The sequence below is a fragment of the Triticum aestivum genome, chromosome 5D (assembly GCF_018294505.1).
Source record: "Triticum aestivum cultivar Chinese Spring chromosome 5D, IWGSC CS RefSeq v2.1, whole genome shotgun sequence".
NCBI lineage: Eukaryota > Viridiplantae > Streptophyta > Magnoliopsida > Poales > Poaceae > Triticum > Triticum aestivum.
The window spans coordinates 467,011,376-467,023,763 of NC_057808.1; the positions used below are offsets into that span (position 1 = coordinate 467,011,376).

The 12,388-nt window shown below is 46.2% G+C and overlaps 1 protein-coding gene and 2 non-coding genes across 3 annotated transcripts; 2 read left to right on the plus strand and 1 right to left on the minus strand.

Moving 5' to 3' along the window:
- The first annotated feature begins 4,857 nt into the window (after positions 1–4,857).
- TRNAK-UUU (transfer RNA lysine (anticodon UUU)) lies at positions 4,858–4,929 on the plus strand. Its single transcript has one exon. It is a non-coding gene; the product is annotated as a tRNA-Lys (tRNA).
- A 1,124-nt stretch (positions 4,930–6,053) lies between these two features.
- TRNAK-UUU (transfer RNA lysine (anticodon UUU)) lies at positions 6,054–6,125 on the plus strand. The gene has a single exon. It is a non-coding gene; the product is annotated as a tRNA-Lys (tRNA).
- A 534-nt stretch (positions 6,126–6,659) lies between these two features.
- LOC123122826 (protein NAR1) lies at positions 6,660–11,467 on the minus strand. The gene is made up of 11 exons (XM_044543181.1): positions 11,224–11,467; positions 10,096–10,178; positions 9,850–10,003; positions 9,500–9,686; positions 9,238–9,364; positions 8,693–8,843; positions 8,564–8,613; positions 8,167–8,338; positions 7,947–8,073; positions 7,754–7,845; positions 6,660–7,138 (listed from the first exon to the last, which is right to left on the minus strand). Exons 1-11 carry the CDS (start codon positions 11,338–11,340, stop codon positions 6,986–6,988), a joined length of 1,413 nt encoding a protein of 470 aa, XP_044399116.1. The 5' UTR covers positions 11,341–11,467; the 3' UTR covers positions 6,660–6,985.
- Positions 11,468–12,388: the final 921 nt, after the last annotated feature.

A 12,388-nucleotide genomic window follows, 5' to 3' on the forward strand; every position in this document is an offset into this window, starting at 1 on the left:
CAGGGAGCAGTTGTGCTTTCGTCCGGTCTTTGGTTCAAGGGATCGTTCATGGACGGTTCGAGGACTCCAAGTACGATCTACACCAACACGTTCTTCTTCCGCTGCAACTCGGTGACGATAACGATCGTGATCCCAAGCCTTTATGCATCTTCATATTTATCTTGGTTGATCGTAGGCGCGAATTCTTTTTGTTTTCTACTATGTTTCCCAACAGATCTATTGGCCAAGATGAAGGAGATAGCTTCCTGGTATGACTACAATAGAGGCATTAAAAGTGCACTACCCTGCCACTACTACCCTCGTCAGTAGCTAAGATGGGATGCAGCGAGCCCCTCCTTTCTGGTTATGGGCTCCGAAGAGGCGTGCCATTCCCCAAATCTAGAGTGGCAACTGAAATTCACCTACCCGGCACTCAGCTATAGGAGCGCCGACAGCTACCAAATCTCGGTACGGGCAATTGTGCCACATCGGGTCGGTACAGACGGCCCTCACCTTTTCCTTTGTCTATGCTGCGCCAATGGCAACCCTCCCTGGAGATGAGGGAAGAGCTAGGGTGGTATAAATAGAGGAGGGATGCAACCCAACAAGGGGGGCACTGTAACCAATCCATAGTAAACAAAGCAATATCATGCTAAGGTAGGAGTAGGGTATTACACCACAATGGTGGCCTAAATCTGGGTAGCTCCTGTGTAGCTTGCTTTCTGTCGCCCATCCCCAACGGTCGATGACTTAGGGAACCTAACGCGTTTAGTCCCTGGCCGAAGTCACAAATGGTTGCTACATATAACCCAATGTCAGGTTCTTAGACACCAACAACGTGTATTACTCGTTTGTCCCATTCATGTTTACGACCACTATTCATACAATTTTCGTTGTATCCATGTGCGGGTAGCCCCCCTTGTTCCCGAGGATATGGATGAACTTTGGTATATATGGGGGATGAAATGTTAAATAAGGATATGAGTTTCTCTATTGAATGTTTGGTTTAATATCCTTCACGAATGTTGTGAAGGGGCCCCACTCAATATTTCCGCCGTAAGGCAACGAGGCATATTATTGTTGTTGTAAAGGTTAAGATGTCTAGGTAATTCGAGGTGACAGTAAAATCCTCAATTCTGCGCCTTTGCAATTGATTAGGGAATAACATATAACACTTAGCGAGTCCGCATCCACGGAGAAACCCGATGCGGGGAAACTATGGTAGTGGCGTGTGTGGTACAAAGTCTACCTTGAGTTGAACGTATTCTATACTCAGATCTGTCCAATCACAAACATCAGTGTGACTCAAGTGTCCAGCTATGACTATGCTACGGCATATGTTGCGATAGGCACATACCAATGGGAATTCCGGATTACCGAGTTCCGACGCTTTACTTGTTCCACTGCGCTCATTTACATTCTTTTGCGTTATTTACTTATAATCTGCACTCTACTAAAAATCATTATACTTCCGCCCTCACTTTGCTTTGCTTGCAGGCACATTTCTGTAAGTCCCTACAAGGGACGATAGTCCAATTCCTTTGCTCCTTGTGGGGTCAGTACTGTTGTTTATAAATGGCTACAACTAAATCTCGTGTACTTGCAAGCCATCGGTACCTATGAGATTTGGTCTTATTTTATTTGAAACTCATCAAGCAAAACAATGCCAGTATCTTCTGCGTTACCGATATTTGGGCAGCTGAAAATTTGGTGTATTAACCGCATCAGATAAATGTCCCAAGACAGCTGTATGATGATGAACAAAGGATTGGTATTCTAGCTGAATGCGGAGTTGGTTGTTCTCCAAAACGAACGATTCCACAAATGCAGAGTTGGACCAATAATAATTGGAAGACGCGGAAAATTCAGCATTACAAACAGAGAGAATGAAGCGCACGAGAGGCTCCTTCGATCATAGGATTTCTAGAACTAAGGAGCAGGGGGAACACATGATCTTTTCTCTTTCTTGGCAAACAAATCAGCGATATTAGAAATTTTCATATATTGTTATAACAACTTTAACATACAAGAAAAGCTTCCATCAGTTAACAACAACCATAAAAAGGAACAAAGCACAACTCGCAAAGGAAGACAAATTTTTACTCTTATTCGTAGTAGTATAACTCGAAGAGACATCTCACACAAAATACTTGTTTGGTTCATGCTTCCACTTCTCCATGTTTCAATTGTACGAGATACGGACTTGAACCTCGCCGAGCTCCGTGCGGATTGCCCGAACACGTTGGGCCATGTCAAGAGGGAACTCGACATCGCCCTCGAAGGTGATGGTAGCCCCCTCGTTGCTCGGACTTGTCACCTTCAAGCTCACCTTAATCGTAAGAAATGGCTGCGGATTGATGGGCACCGTAACATTGTACCGCTGCATCTGCCGCAGGTCCACACTGCCATCGCCGCCAGCGGAGGGGGTGAGCTGCACCTTCTCCTCCTCCGCATAGAAGAAGAGGAGCACACTGTCGTCCTCAAAGACCCGGTTATGCGCGGTGATCTGACCGTTCACGTCCATGGTGCGTGATGCATCATCGCCGCCACCAAAGAGGCGGATGCTGACCCGAACATTGATCTCCAGGCCTTCCCTCATCGTGACATATGACACGACGAGGTGGCGGCCATAACGTGTCGTGATGAGGCGGTCTTCGTGTGCTTGTCGTTCTCCATGTTACTTGGGCCAAACCATAGGTCGGCGGTGTCGCAAATGCCAGGCCTGTCTCGGTCGGGGATCTTGATTGTCATGACAGCGCTGCCGAATCCCGAGATGGTCTGGAATGGCCCCGTGAGCACCAGATTGTCCTCGGGGTCGAGGTTGTGAAGAGGCTCGCCTTCTCCTGGTGGTAGACGTACTGGCCGCCGTTCTCGTCGGCGACGATGATGTCGCCGACGAAGGGGAAGCAGTGTGGGTACACGGCCAGTAGCTCCACCGAGGGCCCGGGTCGGCAAAAACGTAGGGCTTTGAAAAAGTCGACCACGTCACCTTCACTGTAGGTTTTCTCACGAGGCGGCGGCGGCGGCTGCTTGATGTCGTCGTCCTCGGCGTCGCGGGCGGCCGCGTGGCACGTCGACTGCTCTTTGCCATCAATAGTGGCTGCCTGCTTGTTGCTAGCTTCATCGTCCTCGTCGGTGGGCGCAAGCAAAGGGAGATCTGTTGTGTGCTCTGTTCTTGCGTCAGGTTGACCAATATCGCAGGCTTCGCAGAGAATCGTCATCCGCCCTTGTGAAGAAGGATCACCGCAGATTGCGGCGGTTGTTGACGGACAGTCTAAACCCTAGAGGAGATGCGGCGGCTGGTTCATCACTTTCCCAGTAGTCTACGTGTTTGAGGCTCTTTTTTTTACAGGGTAACGGTCTACGTGTTTGAGTCTAGTTTCATAAGGGATCAATGTTGCCGTGTGATTATACATTACTGTAGAAAACAAGTTTAGGCTTCGGTTAGCAGTAGTACTTCCCTACGTCTATGTCTGGTCGTGTGGTTTCATATTCAGTCCGAATAGGTTTGGTCAAGTTTTTTTTTTTTTTGCGAATAGGTTTGGTCAAGGTTAGCAATAGGGCTGGGTCGTGTGTATATATATGTACACACGAGATCATTGTATCGTGAAGAAGAAAAGTGAAAAGCAATAAAGAGTCAAAAATAAGGGCACAACAAGGGCTCTTGGCTACAAGTTATTTGCGTGTACGTGTTGGTTGTTTTTTATATGATCGATCCGTGGACGGAATGGAAAATGCTTGTTTTAAGCCGGATGATTCTCCTCTCGCGTAAACCTCCTCGTACGTGCGCCACGCGTCCCGTGGTGGCCCACCCACCGCCTCTCGTTCCCTTTCCTTATCTCTATCTCCAGCGGGGCCGTCTCACCGGTCCCACCTTATCGTCTCCCTCCGCCTTATCATCTCCCTCGGCCAGTTCCTTTCTTTTCCCCTTTTCTCGTTCAGCTCTAGAGGATAGGCACCACCGCTGCCTCCCGCCGTGGCTGCCACATCCCGCGTCCCGCCATGGCTACCACATGCTGCGTCGCTGATCCGCCGTCGTCGGCTGCGTTGCAATGGAGCGCACTGGTGGCTGCAACGAGCGCATCCGGCTGCAACTGAGCCCCGCCGCGGCTCCAATGGAGCGCGCCGGTGGCTGCAATGGTCGCTTCCGGCTGCAATGGAGCCCCGCCGTGGCTGCAATGGAGCCCGGTCTCGGCTGCAATGGAGTGCGGCTCGAGCTGCAATGGAGGTTCGCCGGAACGCCGCGCGCCGGTGACTGCAATGGAGCGCGGCTGGAGCTGCAATGGAGCTCCGCCGCTGCTGCAATGGAGGGCAGCCGGGGCTGCAATGGAGCTCCGTCGCGGCTACAATGGAGAGCGGCCGGGGCTGCACGGAGATTCGTCGGGACGCCGATGGTGCTGCATGGAGCTTTTCTTCACGCCGCGGTGCTGCCATGGAGCTACAGTGGAGTTTCCACGGGCATCGTCGGTGTCGAGTTGAAACTTGTTTTTTCCATCGGCTCCGGTGCTGCCGCGTTGGAGATCTGCGGGCGGCTCTGGTGCTACTGCGTTGGAGCTCCGGCGGTGGCTCCAGTGCTATCATGTCGCCGGTGCAGGCGCCACGGTGAGGTGGGATTGACGGCGAGCAGCATCACTGCAGAGGAGGCGTGGTTGGATTGAGGGCGAGCGGTTGCGTGCGACTTTTGCGTTGACCCGATCTAACGGCGACGCGTCGGGCGATCTGACGGCTGACGAGGCGGCTTATGTTAGCTTATTATCATCCGGTTGATTTGTAGCACTGGCCGGAGGGAATTACAACACAGGATCGACATGCAGTGTTTTCTTGAAACTATATATGGAAACTAAATTCCACGGTATTTTGATTTAAATTCACTCGAAGGCCGACCTAGCTTAGTGGTAGAGCGCGTGGCTTTTAACCACGTGGCCGTGGTTTCATTCCCCACGGTCGGCGCTCATTTTGTGTTGTGCCGTACTTATTTTTTTCTGTGCAAAATAAAATGTACAGAGGGAGTACTTCAGAAAATTCAGAAAATAGAGTGTCCAACAAACACACCACATCTCACCTGGTGGCTTTCCCTTTTGTCCTTGCTGCATCTTAGCTTGTTTTTAATTTCCCTTTTATGTGTCTCTTACGACAAAATATGTACTGCCAGTCTGTCTAGAGTCCGAAGATGTGAAGGCTCTCAGCCTTGTTTTGGCCTCGTATGGATCTTGCATGATCCTTCTTTGCCTAAAAAAAACCACCACATAAAAACGGAGTAAATCAGCTGATCTCACATTTGCTCTAAAAATAGAATTTTTGCATTTACCAAAGCAATTTCTCATATTGGAAATCAGCTATCTCACAATTCTCGTCGCATGTACATAACACGCTTTGCAAAGGAAATATAAATTAGCACGACGGGGAAGGAATTCGTCTCATGTACAATGTTGGTAGTTTTAATGCGCTTTTGTAAAGCCCTATTTGGTTGGTGTCTTCACCCCCCCAACACATAAATATCAACGACAGTCCTGCGCAAGTCGGATAATGAGACATGATTAATGTTCCGAGTAATGCAGAGCTCGCTCTTCTTTAGACAAAAAATTCCACGATAAAGCAGCAATTAAGTTGGAAAGTTAAAATGATAGTACACTAACACAGCCACACAGGACAATGTGCCAGACAAGGAAGAAGATTTTTTCTTTACGGTAAAAATGGAAGAAAGACATTACAAGATAATGTGGCATGAAAGAAACATCGACACCTATCTTGTTCATCTTTACATGTTACTACTCCCTCCGTTTCACAATACATGTCTTTCATTTGTCAAAATATAGATGTATTTAGGCATGTTTTAGTATATAGGTACATTCATTTTTGAACAAATGAAAGTCAAGTATTTTGAAACGGAGGGAAAAGATTTTAATTGTTTATCGACATCTATTTTTCTACAAGGTCATCGTGCGGTGCGGTGGCACCGGATTATATATCATGTCTTTTTGAACTAGTATACTACTTCCTTCGATCCATATTATAGCATCGAAGGGAGTGGTGGGTCTGGAATAAAGGCATAATCTCCTGCTTTTTTGCAATGAGCCGACCTAGCTCAGTGGTAGAGCGCGTGGCTTTTAACCACGTGGCCGTGGGTTCGATCCCCACGGTCGGCGTTCATGTTTTTTGCGCTGCTAAACAAAATTAACTCTAAATCAAGATACACTAAAAAGGAAAAGAAAGAAAATGCAGCTAATCTCACAGTTTCTCTAAAAAAATAATTTTGACCGATGCATTTTATCATATTGGATTGGAAACCAGCTGATCTCACTATCCCCGTTGCACGCACGTAACAGAGACACAATGGGGAGGAATTCGTCTGCTGTACATCCTTTTTATTTTTGATTTTGAATATAATTCTTAATCCGCTCTGCAAAGTCCAATTTGATGCCTTCGTCCCATCAGATAAATGCCAACGCCAGGTGTGTCCAAGATTCATAACCAACCAATGATTGTGGTGCTCTAGGCAATGCAGTGCTCTCGCTGTCCTTCAGGAAATGAATAATCCCACAATAATACTAAGTTAGTACAAAGTTGAGTCATCTATTTTGGAACGGAGGAAGTAGTAGTTGCAAGCCGTTGAAAAGTTAGATGGTACTGCCAGACGATTGTGTCAAACAAGGAACAAGACATCACAGGACAACGCGGCATGAAATCACCAGAGATCAACTGCTGTTTTCCTGACGCGGGAAAAAGATCGCCACCTATTTTGTTCATCTTTACATGTTACTAGTACAATTTACTATCTGTCGCTGTTTGTTTATCTCTCGTGTGAGGCAACATTACACAAGATCACCAAGATAAGCAGGTGGAAAACCTATGGCCTAGCAAAACTCATTTCGCCCTCGGGCAAAACATCCCTTCATGATGATGCCTGTATCTTCTGTGTTGCCGATGTTTCGGCAGTGTGCCCTCTTGGTTTCTTAGGAGACCATATGACTGAATTCTCGACACGATGAACCGATCTTCGCCAGCATCACCAGTTCTGCAGCTGCGAAGTCACGCTTTTCACCACGGGGTGGTACTGCGTGTGCAAGTACCTCTTTGCATTGTCTGAACCGGGTTGGACGAGCCAATCATCGTATAATCTTTTCGCGATCGGGTTATCGAAGGGGTTGGATATTGATACCTGGTTCACAAGGTCTAAAGTTAGTGGCAGCATATAATGACTGGCATCAAGTAAAAACGACCTTGTGGTGATGGCAGCAAGATTCTGTGGTAAGTGACAGTTATGAAGTACTCCCTCTGTAAACTAATATAAGACGATTTAGATCACTACTAACTAAAATAAGACGTTTTAGATCACTACTAACTAATATAAGACGTTAGTGATCTATAAAACGTCTTATATTAGTTCACAGAGGTAGTAGGAACCAACTCGAGTAATTGTTTTCCACTTAATTAAGGGGAATGTACAATGTCAGCAAACTGGAGCAGGATAATAGAAAAAAATCAATGGCTAGTGAGTTCAGAAATTACGCACGGCTTCCCAAAACTACAATGAGAAGGTTTAATAGGCACTAAGAGTTCAACATCCTTTTCTCTTTTTCTTGAATGGTAAAAAGTACTGTGTCAGTAGCATGCTGGGCCCAAAATGGACACAACCTGCAGCTCAGCTGCAGAAGTATAGCAGAGAATTGGGGCATAAAACTTGAATGGGTCAGTAGGGATATAAAATTAAAATCGCGAACAGAAGCAAGGCCCTACAACCAACATGAAATGTAGTGAGCATGCTAGAACTTACATCTTGCATGTATACACCCTCTAGTTGTTGAATGAGATCCTTGGGAGATTGGCCTTTAGCAGGTTTTATTTGGCCTCCCCCATTCAGACAACCTGCACAGCGATAATCAGTGTATAGTAGAGGGTATCTAGATCCTAAAGCTCAGAAAGAAGTTATTGAAAGCGACCGTGCAGCAGTGTCATAAATGAAATACCTGAAGGGCAAGCCATAACTTCAATAAACTGGTATTCACATTTTCCCATCTTAACCTTCCGAACAATGTTCTGTAGGTTTCTGAACCCGTAACAAAGGGCAAACTTCAAAACAGGTCTGCCCTCCACCTGTTAGCATAAACATGTATACACAATGATGCGAAGGCCACAGCAAGAGTGGCTTTCGAGGCCAATTAGGGATGGATGGGGGCAATGAATTACCTCCAACGTAACTTCACGGAAATCTGAATTTCGCAAGACTTTGAAATCAAGTGGGCCTTCTATTTCCCTATTAAAGAGCACACGTGCTGCATAACGAAAGATGGCTTCCGCATAACCACCCGAGCCACCAGAAACCCCATATAGATGACCATCATCATCAACATTTGTTAATCTGTGTTGCAGTGAAAGTACACGTGAATTCTCAGAGGAGATGAAGCATAAATGTAACCATATAAAATTACTTTTATCTTTCTTTTTCTCGACAGTCAACTAAATCAAAGCTTCGCTAAATTCTAGATTTACTAGTTGAACAGAACATATAAATATATATTTCCGCATTGAATTTCGTCCGAATTTTATCCAGCGGGACGGAACATCATGCATACAAGGTGCTTACAATCTGTCCAAAGGAGATTCCTCCATTGTCTTGAAGTCGACAGATTTGGACTGCACAACCATGAAAGTGATATAAGCGTCTTGCAGTTTTTCAAAACATGCAAGCAACTGCAGGAAATAAATTAGTAACCTGTATCAAGTCCAACACTTCACCGGTTGTCAATACCGAGTCCACCTCTGTAACTTCCTTTTCTTCCACTGAGAAAACAAAGTCGCCCCGGACAGCTTCAAGTTTTTTATCATAACAGGGCATCACAGTAACATGATAAACATCATACGGCCTACATAATACATTCAAGTATGATTACAAACAAAAATATCACAAAATGATAGTTCATAATAAGCGTGGTTTTTATTTGAAATAGTCATCCAATTCAGCAAATGGAGATATTACATTGCAAAGACCAGGAAAAATCTAATGTCATAGACACTTGGTCACAAGAAAGCGTAAAAAATTGTAAGCCTCTCTCAAGATAATTTGGACTGGTCACCAGAAAATTGTATATCCCGGTTTGTCATGAAATATACTTGCATGATCTTATACTTCTACAAGATAAAACTTTGTGAAGTAAAAAAGGATTCCAATTTCGGACAAGAGGAAGTACTAATTTCTCATGCCTGATCAAAGATCTGAAAATAACATATTCAGATCTAGAACTAGGGAAAATCACTCACTTGAGACCAAGTTTTTCAACCATGTGATGCTTGATAGCTGCACCAATCACTTGTTGGGGACTCTTTACAGATGAGATGTAGGGCAAAATATATGAACCAAGGGTCTTTTCAGCATAGCATATCCAGCCTGTAAGGAGGAAGAGATTCACATATATTTATAGAAGATATATAAATAGCTAACTAACTAGTAAGGGAATATCAGTGGTATATAGGAAACTGCATAGTAGCAAAAGTGACACATATTTTGTGTAAATGTTTTTACCTGGACATGCAGATGAAAGCACAGGAAGACTGGTTCCAACTTCTTTGTCACTAGATAATTGACTCAGCTTATAGCGTGAAACAAATTCATTGCATGCTTCAATTAGGGCCAGATCTCGACTACTACTTGTGTCATACACTGCCTTCACGCCCATCGACTTGAACAGGGCAGTTAGTTTTCGGAAAACCTGAAGATAACAAAAATTACATTTTGCTTTTGTTATCATTATTTACAGAGCACTTGTCATTCAGCTAAAGCAGAAAGACATTAATTTACGGAAAACATTACAAAACACCGTTTATGGTGACAATTTTGATTATGTAGTGGTCAAGTGAAGCACAAACAAATACCTGTGACTGAGAAAGACCAAATAATGCAGCTAATGATGCTCTTGACTGGGGAGATACAGATACGATGACGGTTTTGCCAGAGTTGATGCGAGTAACGAAGTCATCCAAGCTTTGCTTCTCAAGCATAACTGTCTCTGCTGATGTTATGCAACCACTATGAGATCAAAGGAAGCCGTCAGCATTATTTACATTTGGGCAGGTCACTACTTTTACAGTTGAGGCGAGAGCAACAAAATTGGTAATAACCTGCAAGCCAAACAGTCCTTGAGAGAAATCTTGACCGATTCTTCTGGAGGTTTTGTACTCACCACAACTTGCTTTTTTTTAATCTGTAAAATGGAAATGTCAGGAATATATGGGAATTGCATGTGGAAGGGAAATGGGTTAGGTGAGGTGCAAGAAAGATGAATTTACGAAGTTCTGTTTGTGCTAATGTGAAGTCAATTGATTAGTTTAGTTATGCAGAAATGCATCTATAACTTCGGCAGAGGTTTGACCAAGTTGTCAAACTTAGCAGGTAGATCGTTCCGGTCATTGAGGTACAATAGTACCCTTTCCTTACAGGACAGATTAATAAGTCAACACAAGTGTGGCGCCTGATACTAAGCTGAGCTCACAGGAAGTTGTAAATAAGAACGAAATCGTAAGCACCAGGACTTCATCAAGTGAAGCACCAGGATCAATGTCCAACATCACACATAGCATATTTGCCTAGCTGATGATTTGAAGAAGTGATGCTATTGAAGATTGTTACACAATGCCACAAGCTGGGAGAAACCAATGATCTTGTTGAGCACCAATGCACACTTTGTCTTCCATTCTGTTTGTGCCTAATAGCTCATGCTGAACTTTTAGCTTGGTTCAAACGAGCTTGCTGTGAATGAATGAATGAAGTAAAATAAAATACCATGGCTCTTTGGTGTGGAACTCAAGACCTAATTATTCTAGTAGTTTCCATGGAAGGGTACCACTGACTGGCAAGGCTATGAATGAATACGGGCATGTTTGTATAACCCGACTCAATCCCCTTCAGGCTGGAGGGGATTAGAACTGGAATTCCAACTGAATCCGATGGGAATATATCCGAACAAGCCCTAAGCTCAATTCCGAAGATAACCAAACAGCAGGACAGAAAGCTCAATCCCGCTCATCGTTTCTCATCCTTTCTAGTAGTCTTATTATCATACCGCGGGGATTAATGGCGCATCACCATCCGAAAGCAAAAAGGAACTCAGACCGCGTGCTCTGCAGCCGCAGGCGGATGGCGCGGGGCGGGTACGAAGAGCAGGGCGGGGCAAAAGCTCCAGCCCCAGAGCCAAATACTAGGGCAAAGGCCAAAAAAAAGGGGGGAGAAGGGGCGGCAGGGCAGGGTACCGGGAGGCGGCTGGCGGCGGAGTTCTTGTTGAGGGAGACGACGCAGTCCTGCGAGGGGGCGATGAAGTCGTTGAGGTCCGACGCCTGCAGCGCCGGCGAGAACCTGCTGGAAGACATCCCCGGCCGGCGACGGGTTGCTTGGAGGAGGATTCCCTCTTGGCTTCCGCCTGTGGAATGAGGCCGAGCCGAGCGAGCAGTGGTCAATGGGCAATCCGTGCTCTTCTTCTTGGCCTCTGCGTGCTGCTTTGATGGACCGGGCCGCCGACTATACCCCCGTGGGCCTGGCCTTCACTGGTGGGCCCTCCTCGTTCCGCCTATTTGTACAGATTTGTTTCGAAATAATCAATAGTCAAGGTTTTTTTTTTTTTTGCAAATAACGAGGCGTATCCTGCGGTGGAATCGGCAGCAAGAGCGGGGCGATCTGGGGCGGGGCGGGGCGAGCTGTGATGGCGCCGGTGGTGCTTGACGGCGGCGAGCTGTTATGTTGCGGGGCTGATCCTAGGGCGATGTCGCCGGTGCTTGGTGGCGGCGATCTGGGACGGGGCCGATCTGGGTGCCGTTGGTGCTTGGTAGTGCCGAACAGGGAAGACCACGAGCTGACCGGCGGCGGGGAAGAAGGGGGGGGGGGGAATAGGGGGCGTCCGACGCGATGCTCAGTCGCCGGAGAGGGCGGGGGAGAGTGAGGGAGGTGGGGGCACAGGTCGCGGAGAGGAGAGAAGGGGGGCGCTCAGATTTTCGATTTTTTTTTTGAAACTATGATCGATTTTTATAGCAAATTCGGAAACTATACACCCTAATGCAGAAAAATCAAAAGTATCACCCTGTCGGCCTCCTGTTGGCTGAAGAGGGACTTTTCGGCCTACCATTGGCCGAAGAGGGACTTTTCGGCCAACCGCTGGCCAAAAAGGACTTTTCGGCCAACAGTTGGCCAAAGAGTCCCTCTTCGGCCAACACCGGCTCTACTGTTTTAGAAAATTCATATCAATTAGGATTTTTAGTATTTTAATTTGATTCTTTTTGCATTAGATTGGAAATTTTATGAAGTTTCTGTAGATATAAGTTTGACTAGATTTAAGGTGGAATCGACGGCAAGAGTGGGGCGATCTGGGGTGGGGAGAGCCTGGGATGGCGCCGGTGGTGCTTGACGGCGGCGAGCTGTTGTGGG